Here is a 22231-nt window from a genome sequence, read left to right on the forward strand (position 1 = left end):
AGCAGTATTTAAGTAGAATAAAATATTAATAGATGACTTAGGATTGAAGAGGTAATGATTTAGCATTATAATGCCAGATTATTTTTTATTGGGGTAGCCTTACTAAGTTAATTGTATATTTTAGGGATTAATAACTTTTCTTTTTTTCCTTTTAAGTAGAGTTCATGCCCAGCGTGGGGCTCAAACTCATGATCCTGAGATCAAGACCTGAGCTGAGATCAAGAGTTGAATGTTTAAAAAAAAAAAAAAAAGAGTCGAATGCTTAACTGACTGAGCTACCCAGGCACCCCAGGGATAAATAACTTTTATCTATTAAGACAACCTATAAAATATTTTATGACAAGTTAAATACGCTAACTATTAATTATAATCAACACCCAAAATAATGTTTGGGGTAATTAAAATACATCTAATATATACAAATATTTTAAGAGAATAATTTATATAATACTTAGCACCATTATTAGTAATGATGGTTTATAATCTTAAAAATTCATTTTCTTTAAGATCTCATAGGACTTTACACATTCTTGGACTAACAAAACACTCAAGATCATCCGGTCCATCTGATACCTTCAAACAGACAATTCTCTTGTTCTTCAGAAATCACAAAATTAGATTTCTTTTTTTTTTTTCAAAGATTTTATTTATTTATTTGACAGAGAGAGAGACAGCCAGCAAGAGAGGGAACACAAGCAGGCTCCCAGCAGAGCAGGGAGCCTGACGCGGGGCTTGATTCCAGGACCCTGGGATCACGCCCTGAGCTGAAGGCAGACGCTTAATGACTGAGCCACCCAGGCGCCCCACAAAATTAAATTTCTTAAGTCAGGTAGTTAAATATCATCTGGTCTAAACCCCTCATAAAAAAAGGAAAAGGGGGGGGCGCCTGGGTGGCACAGCGGTTAAGCGTCTGCCTTCGGCTCAGGGTGTGATCCCGGCGTTGTGGGATCGAGCCCCACATCAGGCTCCTCCGCTATGAGCCTGCTTCTTCCTCTCCCACTCCCCCTGCTTGTGTTCCTTCTCTTGCTGGCTGTCTCTGTCTCTGTAGAATAAATAAATAAATAAATAAATCTTAAAAAAAAAAAGGAAAAGGGGGGTGCCTGGGTGGCACAGTCATTAAGCGTCTGCCTTTGGCTCAGAGCGTGATCCCAGCGTTGTGGGATCGAGCCCCACATCAGGCTCCTCCGCTAGGAGCCTGCTTCTTCCTCTCCCACTCTTCCTGCTTGTGTTCCCTCTCTCGCTGGCTGTCTCTGTTAAATAAATAAATAAAATCTTAAATAAATAAATAAAATCTTAAAAAAAAAAAAAAAAAAGGAAAAGGAAGAGGAGGAGGTGAGGAAAAGAAGGAAGAGAAACAAAGAAGCCTAGGGAATTTAAGTGATTTGCCCAAGGATACCCAGCAGAACCAAAGAAAGAATATTTACATGTCCTGATAAAATAGCTCAGAAAATAATACTAAATTTCATTTTACAGATGGGGAGATTGACGCAAATGTTTGCTTATTGTATTAATCAGTGATTTGACGGCTATACTGAACATTAGATGTCCTGTCTAATGTTCCATAGCAATAGTTCTTTTTAAACAACTAAGTGTAGCATTTGCCACTCATTAGACTTCCATTCAGATATAGGATTATAGGATATCTTCCATAAGCATTTCTTCCTGTAATAAGTTCTACCTTCAAACAGTAATGCTGGCCTATAAAATGTTAAGTTGGGTCACTAAATCTCTCTATATGAACACAACCTGAATGTACTTACATTCCCTAATACCTACGGTAGTTGTTTATCATAGGAAGTACTCCTTGGGTTTGGAACTTACTGATCAGTTATACTATGATACACCTCTTCTAGCAATGAAAGGCCAAGGAGCTGGAGACTTATTAAACTGATTTATATATCACTTTCTCCCATTTCAAATTCAGCTGTGCTGGCAAATACATGTGAAGGCAATTGTACAGATGACAATTATTTCTTCTATCGTAGCAAATGTACCAAAGTTTTAATACTGAAATTAACATGTCATGATGAAAAGAGTAAGATTCTATCATCTTCACAAATGGTTTGTAAAACATAAACATCAAATCAAAACACCTCTGACATGTTAGTCAACACAAAGTCAAAATTAAAAGCAAGCAAGAGAAAAAAAAGCAGAGTTTTACAATCAAATCAAACTGCTGAATAGTTAACAATTCAAATTCTCCACCTTGAACTTGAAAAGTAATAGTAATAAGAAGACTGTGGTAAAAGAAATCAGGCCATAAGTATTTTAGCTAAAGCTAGCTAGCTACAGAGACGAGAACAAGTATGAAATACTAAAACTTTGCCTTCTGGTCTAAAGCCCAGTTAATTGTGGGAAATAGCCTAGAGTAATAAAGAACACCAGAGTAGGGTCTAAAAGAGTATAGGAGTTAGTCAATTTCAGTTATGAAATAGTGTTATTAATAATTTCTGATCAGAGTTCAGTAACAAATGTGTGAAGATACAAATGATATGAAATTTCCTTTTCAGAGAAATAAGATTAAGTAGTTTCCAAAGGGAGTTTTTTTTTTAATTTCTTTTAGATTTTAAGTAAGGCTAATGAATTTTAATACAAATTTTCTTACGATGGGTTTACATCATATACTTATTATCGTATCCAATACTAAAAACAAACCTGGGCCCAAAACAAAGATGCTATGCTGAGAAAGAAAACACATAAAGGAATAATCTTTATTTCAATATACAATAATTCCCATTGCTGTGGTAATAAGAGATGCAAACATCAGGAAGATATGAATCAGGGGATCTGCTCAAGGTTTTCTACTCATGGAGTAGTTAAAATGATTCTGCACGCTAAACAGAGAATTTTCAAAAAATTCTGGAATTAATGGACAATTTTTAATTTTTTTATTTTCAAAAAGAACATTTTAAGTGGCCTATTTAAGGATACTAATCAAGTCCAGAAGTTTTAAATAGATTATTCAAATTTACTCAATTATTAAAAAGTTAGACAAACTACATATCAATCCACAACCTCTAAATATGATAGTGTGTCATTTTTATTAGAAGTATCTATATATAATTTTATTTTAAAATATTTTTAAAACTAGAAAAAGTGACATTTTAAATAACTAAGTTTCAAATTAGAACAAGCACGTATTTTGAGGATCTACCTGAAAATGCTCAAGGATGCCATCGGTTCTAGCTGAGAATTTTTTAAAAGCAATCAATAAGAAAATTTCTAGATTTTCCTTAAAACTAAGTCCTCGTTTATACCTACTATACATTTAGAATGAAAAGCTGTAAAAGTTTTCAGTTTCATGTCAGGCAACAATACAAGAAAACCAAATTGTTGCATTAAAAGTTTTTTAAACCAAATTAATATCCTAATTGATTCTGGTACAAGATATTTTAAAGAATGAGAAACAATAGCTTTTAAGCTCCTTTTTATAAACTATAATACCAAAACCTTGAACTGGGGCCAAAGTTAGGCTCTAAAATCTAACAAAGCATAGGGGCTGGTTCAGACTGTGTTCCAAAGGTTGACTTGTACATCCTCATTTAAACTGAAGGTAAAAATAATTCCCCCCAAAACGAAGGTTCTCAGCCACCCGCACATAAAAAAATTCATTTAACTTAAACAACTAACAAATACAAGTATCAGAACACACCAATGGGATACCAGGGATAGAATGGGAGTGGAGAGTCTTCTATCTGCAAAGCAATGGAGGAAATTAGTACAGCCCAAAACAGATACTAGGAAGTGGCAGCAAAGAATGGAGGATAAGAAAGATGCTACCGCCTTGTAAGGTCCAGCTAGTAAAAATTATCAGTCATTTTTTTCTCAGGATTCGGATTGATCTGCCTGCTTTACTCACTTCTTATCTTTGATTATATCTTGTTTCCCCCAGTGGCTTACATAGTAAAGCCTGAAATCACAAAGTTTACTTGTAGGTTTTAAATACCAAACTTACTGTACTTTCCCATACCTGCCACATTTTACATAAAGAACGAGTACTGCTTTTTATTGCAGGAAAAGAACTAATATTAAAATTGAAATGTCTCTCCACAGATAGCAAAAGCATGGAACAAGCAATAAATTTTAAAGTTAAAATCAATATATGAAGTTATTCAAAAGAAAAAAAAGCTATCCACATGAAGTTACTAAATCTAACAGTATTTATAACAGTGAAAAACATAAAGCAAGTGAAAAGTTCAAGAGTAAATGAATGATTATGGTTCATCAACTTAATGGAAGAGGTATAAATATAGAGACTATGTAGCAACATGGAAAAGATTATGATAGAACGCACAGTGGAAAAATAGAAAACAACTATGTTACACGACGGTTGTAATTACGCATAAATATGAATGTGAAGATAGATTGCAAAATGGAGTAAACAATTACATTAGAATAACAAATATTAACCTTAATTAAGATATATATTTATCTGAGCCACTTTTTAAATCATACATTTGGAATGTAAAATAGTATGATAAATTCAAATCTCTCTATCTGTTCACTTAATGTAATTCTCCTGAGGAACTCTAATCACACTCTATTTATGTAATTCCAGAAAACTACAAAACTAAAACATTTAAAAATATTTCATAATAGATTTTTAACTTGAAATCAGCAAGGTTTTGTTATATATTAGATTCTCAAAATCTTTGCTATAAATTAGATTCTTTTGATTAGTCAGAATCAGTAAGGCTTTGCTATATATTAGATTCTATTTAACAGATAGTTCCTCTTTTTACTATTTAATATTTTCAGAATAATTCTCAACAAACAGATTAAGAAAATGACTTTGCCATAGAAAAATGGAAAGAAGAATCAGATAAGAATTCAGAGGTTAAGACTATTAAACTTTGCATATAGCTTTTATGCTATATCCCATTTATTTCAAATGATGAAATACTTCAATTCTTTATTTTTATGGATGACCCAAAGCAAGTCTAAAAAAGGAAAGAAGGCAGAAGGTTAAGATCTACTTAACATTTCATTCTGCATAATTTTCAAGCAAAAAAAGTACACCTCTCAGAAATTCTAACTGATGGGGCAGATGCTGACTGATGAGAATCCTATTGTTATCATTATAATATTTAGTATCAGTAGAAATAATGATAAATAGCATAATCACACTATACATTTATGTTAACCAGTAATTATTTTCCAACAATGTTTTCAGGTATCTGTGGGAATGTCTGATACTTGAAATTGTTTAAAAGGCAGCATTTGCACAGTTTTTCTAAACTTTACTATATCCGTTCTCTATGATATTTATAGCTGTGCACGTCTCACATAGATTTTTGAGAAATATGTAAGAAAATTTGGAGACAAACTCTAGAGAGCAATTTAAAGTACCCTCACAAAATAAAAATTAGTCAAAGCACACATTTCATCAAGAAACATGAACCTTTAAAGTGGAAAGCTATTTAATTCCCCACAGTTGTAAAGATTATTACACATATGAACCTGCCATCTAATTTGAAATTTTGAAAAGCCAAAATAGAAAACACTAAGAGAAGAAGAATGGAATGCTGTAATACTGTTATCGGGAAGAGGACAGCAGCTGTTTCCAAAAGTCAAACTAATTAAAGAAACAAAAGAAATCAAAGTGATTTGATAGGTTATTCTATTCTATAAATATATCATTGAAATTATGATATGTCTAATAAAGAGCAGTTTAAAAAGTTCAGGAATGTCAAATGGACTAGGATGAGTGGAAGAAACCAATTAATAGTTTTACCTAGGAAAGAAACTGTATGCCCTATTAAAAACTAAGTACTTTCATATATATTTAATGAATGCAACAACTACAATAACTTTTTAAAAGTTATTTTACACAAAGTATGCAAACTATTGATCTCCTTTACAACTGTTCTCTAAATGTTAAAAATAAATGAAGGAATATCAACATTCACAAAAAATAAAAATAAAAAATAAAAATATCTTACTAAATCAGCCCCTGCTTGAAGTAAAACATCTGCAACATCCGTATGTCCATTTTCGCAAGCATAGGTTAAGGCTGTGTCTCCTGTTGCTGTTGTAGCATGAACATTAGCACCTAGGAAGCAAAAAACCCAAACATTTACTTTGTAAACTGTAAAATTATATTAAATAGTCCAATTCTGAAATTTGATGAAACTCATGAATTCAAATATTAGAATACTATAAAGTATTTTAACTATCCTATTTTTCTTTTATACATTTAGGCACACAGAAAGGAACTCTACTAGGGGTGCCTGGGTGGCTCAGTCAGTTAAGCGTCTGCCTTCAGCTCAGGTCATGATGCCAGGAGTCCCAGAATCGAGCCCCACATCAGGCTCCCTGCTCAGTAGGGAGTCTGCTTCTCCCTCTGACCTTCCCCCATCTCGTGCTCTTTCTCTCAGTCGCTCAAATAAATAAAATCTTAAAAAAAAAGAAGAAAGGAAATATACCAAATTATTTCATAGAGTCCAAAGGGGGGGAGATGCAAAAACAAAAAACATCAAAGAGTTCTCAAGAATCATATTAGTGGTACTGCAGGTTTGTAGTCTGAGATAGTTATATGGATACCTTAAAATCAAATGAGTAAATGAGTAATCCTTTGGTGAAAAGTGAAATTTTTGGCACAATTGAGAGAAAACACAGAAGACTGTTAAAGTTAAGTAAAAACCCTATGGTTCTGAATTGGAAGTACTGACCTGAACTCATGATGTATTTTATCCATAAGAAAAATAAATAATTTCTAACTCTGACAAACCAAAAACTACTAGAGACAATGACAGACCAAGCAGAAATGGTCTCTAGCTTACACTGTGGTCTCTACATAGTATTTTCTGCTAAATGGAACTAGGGCTTCTTAGAAAACTAATTGGTTCCAAGACTGGGGAAGAATCTGTATAAGATGTGCCTGAAATAACTTGCCCTATCAGAAAGCAAGGGAACTATGAGAGACTATGGCGAGGTCACAAACAAAGGACTTCGGAGCTAACCTTATTGACCAAGGATAATCAAATTGTCCCACCTTTTAACAGTTTTTGCTTCTAAAAGAATGAGAACTGCGATGGAGTAAAAACCATCATAAAATTCAAAAGTTCAAATGATGTTCAAATAAAAAACAAAACAACACTTCATTGGTCACCTCTGAAGGATGCTAGGGGATCACCTTATTATTTTGTTAACTGGTAAATAAAAGGGGGAAAAAATCAAACTGCCATTCTCATATGATTTATATCTAAGGGCAACCAAATAGGTGATGAAGGGAAATCTCTCTTTATAGATATATTCCAGCTAATAAAGAAGGAAGGAATAACAAAATTGAGACTATCACCACTTTGTAATTCCTAATGAATTAATGGATCTATTGATCATTTATGGATTAATGATCATTTACGGCTAATAATATCACAAAAAGACAGATAATCAGACATTTATTGCCTCCTGAAGGAAGTATACAAATACTACCTATGAAGCAGTCTAGTAAAAAAAACAAACAAAAAAACCACATCATATGCAAATTCTGATCAAGTCTCTAGATCTAACTACTACTTTATAGGAAATCCAAGAGACAGAAAAACAAGTAAAGTAAAATCATGGAGATGCACTTAGCAAAATTCAGTGTGGAAAACCTAAAGGATAAACATTCCATTTCTTCAATCAAAGCTTGCAAGGAAATAGAAAGATGGAAGGGGAGCCCACAGACAAAAGAGACTTAAGAGACAATGATCAACAGTTGTTGTATAAATCTTATTTGAACCTTGATTCAAAAAGTCATTAAACACACCCATACATATTTGTAAGAAAAATATGAAAACTGCTTAGACATTTAATAATAGTAAGGAATTATTATTTTAAAAATTTTAGGTAGGAAAATGATATTGTAGTTATTTTTTAAAGATTATCTCGAATATAAATTTAAAAATGTGTCTATAAATATATATGGTGGCAGATGTTAACTAACTAGACTTAAGTGTGGTGATCATTTCACAATATATACAAATACCAAATCATTAGGTTGTATACCTGAAACTCATATGTTACATGTATCAATTATATCTCAATAAAAAATAATTATATAAAAATAAATGGGGGATATGGGAGAAGTATAGATGAAATGAGACAGGCCATAAATTAAAAAATGGATAAAGGTGTGTGATGGTTTCTTAGGGTTCATTAAACTATTTTCTACATTTGAAAAAATGCCATAACAAAAAGGTTCTTGAATTTTTAAAAATGGTACAGGCAATATATTAAAAAACCTATTGAGGTTTTTTTTGTTTGTTTGTTTGTTGTTTTTTTTTTTAGTGCTACACTCTAAGAAGAACTTCGGGTAAATTAAGCACACTCTAAACTGGAAAAAAAAATTTTACAGATAGAGATCATATGAAAAAGTGATTCTCAAATCCCTGAGATAGTTCTGGAAACTATGTACTTCAAATTAGCATTAAGTAGCTAAATGAGACTCCATGGTGGTACAACAGAAAAAAAGATGTCTGGAGTTCTAAGTATGAACATTAGCTCTGTCACTTATTAGCTTGGTTGCCTTAGGGTAACATGATTGTGTATTGTTTCCATATCTATAAGAATGTGTTTAATATTTCTTACTATACAGGGACCAGTGGTAATTAACAGAGATAACATAAGAGCTGAGCAGAATGTCTTAGTATTCAATAATTTATTAAACATTTATTCCTTCTCTTAAAAGCCTCTTACAACAGCAAGACTTTATGTAGAGGGATATGGGAAGACTATGGAAAGATAACCACTGGGAGAGGACTCCCGAAGGGGACAAAGATAGTCGCTGAAAATGATGGAGGCACAATGACTGAATAATGCATATATTAACTGCAGTGATTAATAATATCTGAGTCAGGGGACAGTATGTATGACTGGTCTATGCTTTTGTTCAAAAACTACACAAACATCTGAACCATTAACAGTCCTAAGAAATTATTTCAATAATAATTCAAAGTAAAAATTGAGGCTGGGCTATAATGAAATTAATGTTAATAGTAAAAGCTTCAAAATGATGAATAAATTTTTGCTAAATATTTTATTTTCCTTTACATATTAATTTCTTCATATATCAAGTTTTAAACAATATGTCAGACATGGATAAAAAGAAAAATTTTATATTATTCCTAAAATATATATAAAGGTATATGTCTATCTGGGACAGTTTTTTTCTGGTATATTCTATATTCTTTTTTTTTTTTTTTTTTAAGATTTTCATTTATTTATTTGTCAGAGAGAGCTAGAGAGTATGAGCACAAGCAGGGGGAGCAGCAGGCAGAGGGAGCAGTAGGCTCCCTGCTGAGCAAGGAGCCTGATGCAAGACTTGATCTCAGGACCCTGGGATCATGACCTGAGCCAAAGGCAGATGCTTAACCGACTGAGCCACCCAGGTGTCCCTCTGATATATTCTTATTTTATGCTATAAAACTACAAATATTTTATGCAAAACTACTTCTTTCTATTACTTACCAACGCATAAAGCACAAATTATTTTAAAACTAAGTACTTCTGCCAAAAACTAAATTCCTACTTGCTCTTTTTTTCTTTTTTTCTCTTAAGACTTAAAAATGTCAAGAAATGAACAGGCTTAAAAGTATCAAACTCTATAACGTCATCTCCACTTCCACTTATTAACAGAGACTAAGAGGAACTAAATTCTCCCTTCCAGAAGCCAAAAACTATTCAAAGGAGAAGGTCAATGAGAGAGCTATGGTCATGAAGCAAACATTAATAACAATAAGAAAATGTTTTAAAAATTACATTTTTAGAGATTTAGGAGCCTAAGAAGAGCAGTCAAATTGTGGAGCTGGCTTTCAACTTTTGTAGATATGAAAAAGTTAAGGTTAATTGATAAAGTTATGAAAGCAATATAAAAGTCTTTTTCTAAATCCACATACCAGCAGCCAATAAATATTTAACCAACTCGAGGTGTCCCTCCTGTGAAGCCTCCATCAGAGGTGTGGAGCAGCCAAGTTCTATATCAGCCCCTGCCTTAATCAAGAAGTCTGCAACTTCAGAAAATCCTCCACAGCAAGCCAAGGTCAGAGCAGTTTCTTGGGTTTCTTCCGTCTGGGCATTTATATTTGCTCCTGAGAGGAAAGCATAAAAATTGATAAACCAGATGCAACACTTCTGATAAAAATATTGTTCTAAATTGTGTTCAACATCTCTCCCTCCTTCTGGGATTCCTCTTAGGGTACTCATCATTTATTTTCTCATCAATGCAAAAAAATATTTTTGTTGTTGTAAACTTCACTGACACTCGACACAAAATATCCAAAGGAAATTTATTTTTTAATTAAAGAAGTAAAACTACTTTACCTTGTGCTAAGAGCAGAGCCACCATCTCTTCATGTCCTTCCCGAGCAGCTTCCATCAAGGGAGTATATCCTTCATCATTAACTTCTTCTAGATTTGCCCCCCTTTCAATAAGTAGAGCTGCCAATTCAACATGTCCGCCACAGGCAGCTAGCGTTAACGGAGACTCGAATGAATCTGCGGGCATGTTCACCTGAGCACCACTATCCAAAAGCAAACGTGCCACCTCTACGTGTCCATCCTGCAGATTTTTAGAAGTAAAGCAAGAAGGAAGGAATTTTTGTTGTTGGTTTGAGATTTTTAAATTGCGAGAGATTGAGGAAAGATGGAAAGAAAGAAAAGGAGATGCACCTTAGATACATACATATTATCATGCCCATCTGAGAAACCTGAGCTGTCTTATCAAAAACTCCATTAAAATTACTTTACCTTACTTCTGAGCAAACCCAAAATTTTCCACAAGAATCAGACTTATGACATATATTAACAATTCCAAATAATTTCAAGTTTTCACATTCTACGAAGTTCAAAAAACTATTAAATCCATGTACAACAGTACCTCAAAATAATTACTATTTATACTACTGGCAAGCCAAATATAACTATACCCTCAAACCTAGATGTCATATTTAAGTGTAAAAACTGTATTAGATCTGTTTAAGAAACAAAGACTTGACAAAAAATAACAACAAATTCTATGAAGTCATTACCACTTGGGATTATGTCACCAAGGAAAACCCCTGTTGGCTGACAGTACCCTATATTTTTCTTCATCACTAGCTTGTTGCAGTGAAAGAAAGAATCTTACAAAGATGTAAAAATTAATTTGTAAATAATATTATCAGGGGTTCATCTGCATAGACAGTAAGGTAATTAATAAAACATTCTCATGGAGGGTAATTCATTCTATCCCTATCACCATATTCTTTCTTAGTTTCAAATTCTTTTTTCTTTTAAATTTTATTTATTTATTTGAGAGACAGAGTGTGAGCAAGAGAACACAAGCAGGGGGAGCAGCAGAGGGAGAGGGAAAAGCAGACTTCCCACTGAGCATGGAGTCCGTTGTGAGGCTCAATTTCAGGACCTTGAGATCATGACCCGAGCCGAAGGAAGCCACTTAACTGACTGAGCCACCCAGGTACACCTTTAGTTTCAAATTCTTTACTTCAAAAAAAATTTTTTTAAAATTTTTATTTATGTGACAGAGAGACAGCCAGCGAGAGAGGGAACACAGCAGGAGAGTGAGAGAGGAAGAAGCAGGCTCCCAGCGGAGGAGCCTGATGTGGGACTCGATCCCGAAACGCCGGGATCACGCCCTGAGCCGAAGGCAGACGCTTTAACGACTGCGCTACCCAGGCGCCCCTGCTTTAACGACTGCGCTACCCAGGCGCCCCTTTACTTCAAAATTTTATATAGGCCTTAACTCTTGTTGTAGCATATAAAGTCAAATGCTGTGTTGTTCTGTATTTCAAAAAGGGCCAAAACAGTGCTAATTAAAGGTAAAGACTAAGTATAAAAATAAGGTTTTATAAGGTTGGGCAATTCTTTTATTAAAGAATTAATTAAAGAAACCTTAATTAAATGTTAGATTTCAGTATCCATCACAAGTTTCATTATATTTAATTAAATGACTAGCCCAGCTTTAATCACTTTGACATGATGTCAAAAACAAATGACTTGGCATTAAAATTTCAGTTTTACTGAAACTGAAATAAAATTCTAGCTTTACTATTAAACACTAATACTTCAAATATATGTAAAATAAAGTATATTTTAACCAAATTACTGTATTAAGTTATTTGGTGTTTGAAATACATTTCTAATTGAAAAGAAAACAGAAGATTTAAGTATTCACAGATCAAGGAACTACTGCCATGCATAGCTCCTCTAGGCTCCCAATGTTTTGTGTGAATTTACTTCAATTTCTTTATTGATTCTGCTACCATATCTTGAGTACCTATATTAAGACAGAAAATATACTAAGCACTTTTTGCTTTAATAAAAAATATTAATTTTGTCAAAGGAAAAAATAAAGGAGTAAAAACAGAATAATCCAATCTTAAAGGTCCAATACAATACTTAGAATTTTTTAAAGTTCTAAAGACTAGTCACTTGCTGGTACTGGACTCACTCTTTTATAATAAACAACGGTAAAATTTGGGAAAAAGAGATAAAGCAACTGGAGGCATTGAACAGCAACCAACCTAAGGCTAAGCACCAAAAAAAGGCAACACATAAGATGAACCCTACATTCACTCCAGCTTTCTCTCTTTAGGCATCTTCCAAACCATGGTCTAAGGAAACTGAGGCTAAACAAAGAGTGAAAAGAAAACAAATATCTGAACACAAAGCAGCCAATATAGTTAGGACTTGAAGAATATGGGCAGGATACCTGAGAAAAAGAAAATACAGAGTAAGCTCAAAATCTATATAAAATTATCTTCAGATACTTGGGCAACTCCTGAGTTGAACACACCAAGGATGACACTCCAGGAGGCTAGCAAAGAATGGCTGCTGAAGTTTGGAGACCTTGGGAGTTCAGACTCAGACAGAATAGAAAGACCAATGGTGAACATGTAGGCTTTCAAATGAGATGGTAGAGAGCCATACCTAAGAAGTATCCAAAGATCAAGGAGCAAGGAAGTAGAAATATAAGAATAAAGCTGAAATGAAGCTTCAGTATGATCAGAATGATTCACTGGTGGGGCACCTGGGTGGCACAGCGGTTAAGCGTCTGCCTTCGGCTCAGGGCGTGATCCTGGCGTTATGGGATCGAGCCCCACATCAGGCTCTTCCGCTATGAGCCTGCTTCTTCCTCTCCCACTCCCCCTGCTTGTGTTCCCTCTCTCTCTGGCTATCTCTATCTCTGTCGAATAAATAAATAAAATATTAAAAAAAAAAAAAAAAAGAATGATTCACTGGTAATTTAACTGCCTGCTAGAACAAAACATAACAATTTTACAAGAAGGACAGGATAATCAAGATTCTTGAAAAGGGATCATACACAGCATATGGCTTACAACTAAAAATACCAGACATATTAAAAGGCAGGAAAATGTGGTGATTTTTAAGATACACAATAACCAATAAAAGCAGACCTAGAACTAAATCAAATATAAGAGATGGAAGAAAAGGATTATTAATGATATATTAAAGAAAATAAAGGGGGAAAAATGAATAAAAAATACATTTCAACATATTCAGAATCAGAATATAAGATCATATCAATAATTATATTTAAATGTAAATTGTATAACCAAACCAATTAAAAAACAAAGACTGAAAGAGTAGATTACAAAACATGACCTAAAAATATGCTGTCTGCAAAAAACTCACTTCAGTATAACCACATAGGCATATCAAACATATCAAAGATTGAAAGGAAAGGATAAAAACATTTATCAGGAAAACAATCACTGGAAAACAAGAGTAGCTATATTAATATCAGGAGCTATGTTAACAAAAGATACCTCAAAACAAAGATTACCAAAGAGAAATGTCACATAACGATAAAAGGGTCAATCACGAAGAAGACACAGTAGAATGTATAGGTACCAAACAACAGAGCTCCAGCGTGTGAAAAAAATAAAAAGCAACTAAGAGAAGAAGTACACAAATCCACAAGTACAGCTGAAGATTTTAACACAACTCTCTCAATAATTGTTAGGAAAACTAGACAGAAAATCAGAAAGAATGTAGAATTCTACAGTCAATCAAGAGGATTTAATTGACATTTACAGAACACTCTACCACAACCAGCAGATTATACATTCTCCACAAATGCACAGGGACTATATGTCCATATCTTGACTATAAAACAAACTTCAAAAATTTTAAAGAACTGAAATCATATAGAATGTATTCTCTGACCCCAATGGAACCAAACTAGATATCATTAACAGAAAGAGCACAGGAAAATCTTCAAATGTTTGGAAACTAAACACACATCAAAATAACCTATGGGTCAAAGAGGAAGTCTCAAGTGAAATTTTAAAAAAATACATGGAACTGAATGAAAATGAAATATAATATATACAAAATTTTTAAGGCAGATGCTTACCCAACTGAGCCACCCAGGTGCCCCCAACATAACAAAATTTGTAAGACACAGGTAAAGTAGTACTGAGAGGGAAATTGATAGCAGTGCATACAATTAGAAGAGAGAAAAATCAATTATCTAAGCTCACATTTCAAAAGCTTAGAAAAAGAAGAAAAAAACACACCTAAAGGAGAAGGAAGGAAATTCTAAAGAACAGAGTAGAATTATCATACCCAATGGTGAAAAACTGAAAGCTTTCCCCTAACATCAGGAATAAGACACGGATGTCCACTCTCACCGCTTTTATTCAACACAGTACTGGAAGTCCTAGCCACAGTAATCAGACAAGAGAAAGGAATAAAAGCATCCAAATTGGTAAGGAAGAAGTAAAATTTTCACTATTTGCAGATGACATGATACTACATATACAAAGCCCTAACGACTCAATCAAAAACTACTAGAACTGATAAATGAATTCAGTAAGGTCCTAGGATACAAAATCAACGTACAGAAGTCCACTGCATTTTTATACACAAACAATGAAGCAAAAGAAAGAGAAATTAAGAAAGCAATCCTAGGGTGCCTAGGTGGCTCAGTCGGTTAAGTGTCTGCCTTTGGCTCAGGTCATGATCCCAGGTCCTGGGATGGAGTCCCTCATCAGGCTCCCCGTTCAGTGGGGAGTCTGCTTCTCCCACTATCCCTTACCCCTGCTTGTCATACCTCTCTTTCACGCTCTCTCTCTCTCAAATAAATCTTTTTAAAAAAAAAGCAATCCTATTTACAATTGCACCAAAAATAATAAAAAACCTAGGAGCAAACTTAACCAAGGAGGTAAAAGATCTGTACTCCAAAAAATAAAACACTGATTAAAGAAACTGAAGATAACACAAAGAAATGGAAAGACATTCCATGCTCAAGGGTTTCAAGAACAAATATGGTTAAAATGTCCATACCACCCAAAGCAATCTACAGATTTAATGCAATCCCTATCAAAATACCAACAGCATTTTTTACAGCACTTAAATAAATAATCCTAAAATTTGCGTGGAACCACAAAAGACCCTGGATAGCCAAAACAATCTTGAAAAAGGAAAACAAAGCTGGAGCTATCATTATTCTAAAGTTCAAGTTATATTACAAAGCTATAGTAATCAAAACAGTATGGTACTGGCACAGAAAGAGACACAAAAATCAATGGAATAGGATAGAAAGGCCAGAAACAAACCCACAATTATACAGTCAATTAATCTTCAACAAAAGAGGCAAGAAGAATATGCAATGTGAAAAAGTTTCTTCAACAAATGGTGTTAGGAAAACTGGACAGCTATATGCAAAAGAATGAAACAGGCCCAGTTTCTTACACCATACATAAAAATAAACTTACTGGGGGTGTCTGGGTGGGCCACTCAGTTAAGCATTTGCCTTTGCTCAGGTCATGATCCCAGAGTCCTAGGATCAAGCTCCATGATGGGTTCCCTGCTCAGTGGGGACTCTGCTTCTCCCTCTCCCTCTGTCCCTCCCTCTGCTCACATGAATGCTCGTGTACATGACGTGCATGTACTCTCTCAAATAAAAAAATAAACAAAATCTTTTAAAAAAATAAACAAGTAAACTCAAAGGATAAAAGATCTAAATGTGAAACTCGAAACCATAAAAATTCTAGAAGGGACCACAGGCAGTAATTTCTCTGACATTGGGCATAGCAACATTTTTTCTAGATGTCTCTTGAGGGAGGGAAATAAAGGCAAAAATAAACTATCGCAACTACCTAAACATTAAAGGCTTCTACACTGTGAAGGAAACAATCATCAAAACTAAAAGACGACCTATTGAACAGGAGAAGATATCTGCAAGTGATATATCTGATAAAGTGTTAGTATCAAAACACATTAAGAACTTACACAACTCAAGACCCAAAAAACAAATAATACAATTTAAAATGGGCAGAAGACATGAATAGACATTTCTCCAAAGAAGACATACCAATGGCCAACAGACACATGAAAACATGCTCAACATTATTCACCATGAGGGAAATGCAAATCAAAACTACAATGAAATATCATCTCATACCAGTCAGAATGGCTAAAATCAACAACATAAGAAGTGTTGGCAAAGATGTAGAGAAAAAGGAACCCTTGTGCACTATTGGTGGGAATGCAAACTGGTGCAGCCACTGTGGAAAACAGTATGGAGGTTCCTCAAAAAATTAAAAATAGAACTACCATACAATCCAGTAATTGCTCTACTGGGTGTTTACCCAAAGAATACAAAAACACTCGGGGCGCCTGGGTAGCGCAGTCGTTAAAGCGTCTGCCTTCGGCTCAGGGCGTGATCCCCGGCGTTCTGGGATCGAGTCCCACATCGGGCTCCTCTGCTGGGAGCCTGCTTCTTCCTCTCCCACTCCCCCTGCTTGTGTTCCCTCTCTCGCTGGCTGTCTCTGTCAAATAAATAAATAAAATCTTTAAAAAAAAAAAAAAAAAAAGAATACAAAAACACTAATTCAAAAGGATATATGCACCCCTATTTTTACTGCACCATTATTTACAATAGCCAAATTATGGAAGTGGCCCAAGTGTCCACTGATAGATGAATGGATCAAGAAGATGTGGTGTGTGTATATGATGGAATATTATTCAGCCATTAAAAAAGAATGAAATCTTGGCATTTGCAACAGGGATGGAGCTAGAGCATAATGCTAAGTAAAATAAGTCAGAAAAAGACAAATACCATATGATTACACTCATATGCAGAATTTAAGAAACAAAACAAATGAACTAAGGGGAAAAAAAAGAGAGAGAAACAAACCAAGAAACAGACTCTTTAACTACAGAGAACAAACTGATGGTTAGAGGGAAGGTGGGTAGGGGAATGGGCAAAATATACAATGGGTATTAAAAAGTACACTTATCATGATGAGCACTAGGAATGTACAGAATTGTTGAATCAGAATACTGCACAACCAAAACTAATATAAAACTGTATGTTAACTATACTGAAATAAAATAAAAAACTTAATAAAAATTTTTAAAAATTACACAAACTAGACACCAATAGAAGAACTGAAAAAAGACTAAGCTCAAAACTGGCAGAAGGAAATAAAGGTCAGAACTGAGACAAATGCAATAAAGAGAGAAAAATCAATGAAATCAAAAGCTGGTTCTTTGAAAAGATAAACAAAATTGAGAAACCTTTAGCTAGATGGACAAAGAAAAAGAAATAAACTTAAATTAGGAAAATCAGAAATGAAAGTGGGGACAGTACTACCAATTCTACAGAAAGAAAAACGTTATAAGACAGCACATTGGACAACTATATGCCAACAAACTGAATAACCTAGATGAAATGGACAAATTCCTAGAAACACAAAATCTATCAAAATTAAATCACAAAGAAATAGAAAATCTGAATAGAACTTTAAGTAGTAAAGGGACTGAATCAGTAATTAAAACAAACAAACAAACACCAATCTCCCAACAAAGAAAACTCAAGGACCTGATGGTTTCTCTGGTGAATTCTGCCAAACATTTAAAAAAGAATTAACACCAGTCCTTCCCAAACTTCTTAAAAAATTGAAGATGAGGGAGCACTTCTTAACTTACTCTGTGAGTCTAGCATTACCCTGATACCAAAGTCAGCCACAGACACTACAAAAAAAGTACAGACCAATGTCTTTTATGAATACTGAATGCTAAAATCCTCAACAAAATACTAGCAAAGTGAATTCAGCAGCATATTAAAAGGTTTATACACATCGGAATCCGGGGATGTACTGTATGGTGACTAACATAATATAATAAAAAATCATTAAAAAATAAAAATAAAATAAAATAAAAGGTTTATACACCATGATCAAGGACGATTTATTCCTGGAATTCAAGGATGGTTCAACATAAGAACATAAAACAATGTAATACATCACATTAACAGAATAAAGGGAAAAAAATCACAGCATCTTCTCCATTGACACAAAGAAGCATCTGACAAAATTCAAAATCTTTTCATGATAAAGACACTCAACAAATTAGGACTAGAAGGAAACTACCACAACATAATAAAAGTAAAAAATGAAAAACCCACAGCAAACATCTATTCAATGGTGAAAGACTGAAAGCTTTTCTTCTAAGTTCAGCAGCAAGGCAAGGATGCCCACTTTCACTGCTTCTATCAGATAGTACTGGAAGTTCTGGCCAGAGCAATTAGGCAAGAAAAGGCAGGGGGAAAGGCATCCAAACAGGAAAGGAAGAAGTAAAATTATCTCTGTTCACAGATGATATATAGGCAACCTCAAGACTACACACACAAAAAATTGTAAGAGCTTATAAATGAATTCAGCAAAGTAGCAGGGTACAAAGTTAACACAGAAATCAGCTGCATTTCAATACATAACAATGAACAATCTGAAAAGCATATTAGAAAAACAATTCCATTTACAACAGCATCAAAAAGAATAAAATATTTAGGAATTAATCAAGGAAGTAAGATACTTATACAATGAAAACTACAAAAGATTGCCAGAAGAATTAAAGAAGATGCAAATAAGTGGAAACACATTTTGTTTTCATGGATTGGAAGCCTTAATAATGTTAAGATGTCAATATTACTTGCAGCAATCTACAGATTCAATGTAATTCCTATAAAAAAGCCCAATGATGTTTTTTGCAGAAATATAAAGGCCCATCCTAAAATTCATATGGAATCTAAAGGGACCCCAAAAACCATCTTGAAAAAGGAGAATAAAGCAGGAAGACTCACGCTTCCTGATTTCAAAACATATACAAAGCTACAGTAATCATAATATTTAGTACTGTTATAAAGACGGACATAGACAAAAGGAATAGAAGACAGATCCCAGAAATAAACCCTTGCATATATGGCCAATGACTTTTGACAAGGATGTCAAGACCATTCAATTAGGAAACAACAGTCTTTTTAACACATGATACTGGGAAAACTGTATATCCACATGCAAAAGAATGAAGTTGGACCCTTACCTAAGACCATATACAAAAATTAACTCAAAAGGGATCAAAAACCTAAAACTATAAAACTTATAAGAAAACACAGGACAAAAGTTTCATGCATTGGATTTAACAATGATCTCTTGGATATGATACCAAAGGCACAGGCAACAAAAGAAAAAATAAACAAACTGGATTTCATGAAATTAAAAATTTTATATATAGGGGCGCCTGGGTGGCACAGTGGTTAAGCGTCTGCCTTCGGCTCAGGGCGTGATCCCGGCGTTATGGGATCGAGCCCCACATCAGGCTCTTCCACTATGAGCCTGCTTCTTCCTCTCCCACTCCCCCTGCTTGTGTTCCCTCTCTTGCTGGCTATCTCTATCTCTGTCGAATAAATAAATAAAATCTTTAAAAAAAATTTTATATATAAAAGGATACTATCAACAGAGTAAAAAGGCAACCCATGGAACGGGAGAAAATATTTGGGTATATTTATAATGGGTGTAAGAGATTAATATTCAAAATATATAAAGAACTCCTAAAACTCAAAAACAAAAAACAACCAACCTGATTCAAGAAGAGGCAAAGAATCTAAATAGACATTTCAACAAAGAAGATATACAAATGGCCAATAAGCACATGAATAGATGCTCAACATCACTAATCATTAGGGAAATGCACATCAAAACTACAACGAGGTCCCACCTCACAACCATTAGGATGGCTACTACCTAGTGCTGGTGAGAACACAGAGAAATTGGAACCCTTGTACATTGTGGAAATGGAAAAATGGAAAAACTACTGTGGAAAAACAGTACAGTAGCAATTCCTCAAAAAATTAAAAATAGAAATACCATATGATCAAGCAGTACCACTTCTTGGTATACACCTGAAAAAACTGAAAGCGGGGACTTGAACAGGTATCTGTACACCTGTGTTCACAGCAGCACTAGTCACAATAGCTAACACATGGAAGCAACCCAAGTGTCCACCAAAGGATGACTGAATAAACAAAATGTGTTATATACATACAATGAAATATTACACAGCCTTAAAAAAGTTAAGGAAATTCTGACATATGCTACAACATGGATGAACCCTAAGAACACTATGCTAAGTGAAATAAGGCAGTCATAAAAAGACAAATCCTATATGATTCCTCTTCTTTTAATTAATTAATTAATTTTGTATGATTACTCTTAAATGAGATAGAGTAGTCAAAATCATAGATAGTAAGTAGAATGGTGATTGCCAGGGGCTGGAGAGAACACGGAATGGGAAGTTGTTATTCAATGGGTTACAGGGTTTCAGTTTTACAAGATGAAAAGAGTTATGGAGCTGGATGGTGATGATGGTTATATAACATTATGTATGTATTTAATACACTGAACTATACATGAAAAATGTGTAAGATGGCAAATTTTGTTATGTGTCTTTTATCACAATAAAAAAAAATGGGAAGAAAATAAAAGTCTATCAGTGTGGTTGGAAATGACAGAGCCAAGCCTGCCTTTTGTACTGTTTCTTAAAATGACAGATTTACTATCAAAAATTAAACAAGCCGGGGTGCCTGGTTGGCTCAGTCGGTTAACTGTCTGTCTGCCTTTGGTTCAGGTCATGATCTCAGGGTCCTGGGATCCAGCTCTGAGGCAGGCTCCCTGCCTAGCAGGGAATCTGCTGCTCCCTCTCCCTCTGCCGCTTCCCCTGCTCATGCTCTCTCTCCCTCTCTCTAATAAATAAGTAAAATCTTTCAAAAAAATGATTAAAAAAAAAAAGTTAAACAAGCCTCCTCCAGCCATCCAAGATGCTGAAAGGAAAGAAAGCCAAGGGGAAGAAAGTGGCCCCAGCCTCTGCTATCGTGAAGAAGCAAAATGCCAAGAAGGTAGTCAATCCTGTTTAAGAAAAGGCCCAAGAATTTTGGCATTAGACAGGATATCCAGGCCAAAAGGGAACGCATCCGCTTTGTCAAATGGTGCCACTATATCTGCCTGTAGCAGCAAAAGGCTATTTTCTATAAATGCCTAAAAGTGCCTCCCACAATTAACCAGTTCACCCAGGCCTTAGACCGCCAAATAGCTACTCAACTGCTTAAGCTGGCCCACAAATATACACCAGAGATAATGCAAGAGAAGAAGGAGAGATTGTTGACATGGGCTGAGAAGAAAGCTGTTGGCAAAGGGAATATCCCCACAAAGAGCCCACCTATCCTTTAAGATGGGCTTAATGTCACCACCTTAGGGGAAAATAAGAAGGCTCAGCTGGTAGTGACTGCACATCATGTGGATCCCACTGAGTTGGTTATCTTCCTGTCTGCCCTGTGTGATAAGATGGGGGTTTCCTAACTTCATTATCAAGAGGAAGGCCAGGCTAGGGCATCTGGTCCACAGGAAGACCTGCACCACTGTCGCCTTCACACAGGTTAACTCAGAAGACAGAGGAGCTCTGGCTAAGCTGGCAGAAGCTATCAGGACCAATTATAATGACAGATATGACATCCGCTGTCAGTGGGGAGGCAAGGTCCTGCGTCCAAACTCAGTGACTCTCATTGCCAAGATGGAAAAAACGAAGGCTAAAGAACTGGCCACCAAAGTGGGCTACGTGCATGCCATTGAATTTTCTGTACATAAAAGCAATAAAAAGTCTTCTTTCAAAAAAACAAAACAGGGACACCTGGGTGGCTCTGTCGGTTAAGCATCTGCCTTTGGCTCAGGTCATGATCCCAGGGTCCTGGGATCGAGTTCTGCGTTGGGCTCCCTGCTCAGTGGGAAGCCTGCTTCTCCCTCTGCCTGCCGCTCTTCCTGCTTGTCCTCTCTCTCCCTCCCCCCACCGTTGACAAATAAATAAATAAAATCTTTAAAAACAAAAACAAAGGTTAAACAAAACACTGCTTTTCAATGTCATCTCAACTGAGTGCAATTTAAAATTA

The 22231-nt window shown here is 34.9% G+C and overlaps 1 protein-coding gene and 1 pseudogene across 4 annotated transcripts in view; one reads left to right on the forward strand and one right to left on the reverse strand.

The window, feature by feature from the left end:
- Positions 1 to 22231, reverse strand: part of LOC103663936 (ankyrin repeat and KH domain-containing protein 1) — a 120328-nt gene that overhangs the window by 59198 nt on the left and 38899 nt on the right. For 3 of the 4 annotated variants that reach the window (XM_040622343.1, XM_040622342.1, XM_040622345.1), the window contains exons 8-10: positions 10306 to 10543; positions 9882 to 10073; positions 5943 to 6052 (exon numbers count right to left, since the gene is read on the reverse strand). In XM_040622343.1, the coding sequence (XP_040478277.1) occupies positions 5943 to 6052; positions 9882 to 10073; positions 10306 to 10543 (540 nt within the window). The remainder of the gene's footprint in view (positions 1 to 5942; positions 6053 to 9881; positions 10074 to 10305; positions 10544 to 22231) is intronic. The other variant, XM_040622346.1, reaches the window with a different exon arrangement.
- Positions 21019 to 22226, forward strand: LOC103663854 (annotated as a pseudogene).

This window comes from Ursus maritimus, unplaced genomic scaffold, assembly GCF_017311325.1.
Source record: "Ursus maritimus isolate PB19 unplaced genomic scaffold, ASM1731132v1 scaffold_5, whole genome shotgun sequence".
NCBI classification, from domain to species: domain Eukaryota; kingdom Metazoa; phylum Chordata; class Mammalia; order Carnivora; family Ursidae; genus Ursus; species Ursus maritimus.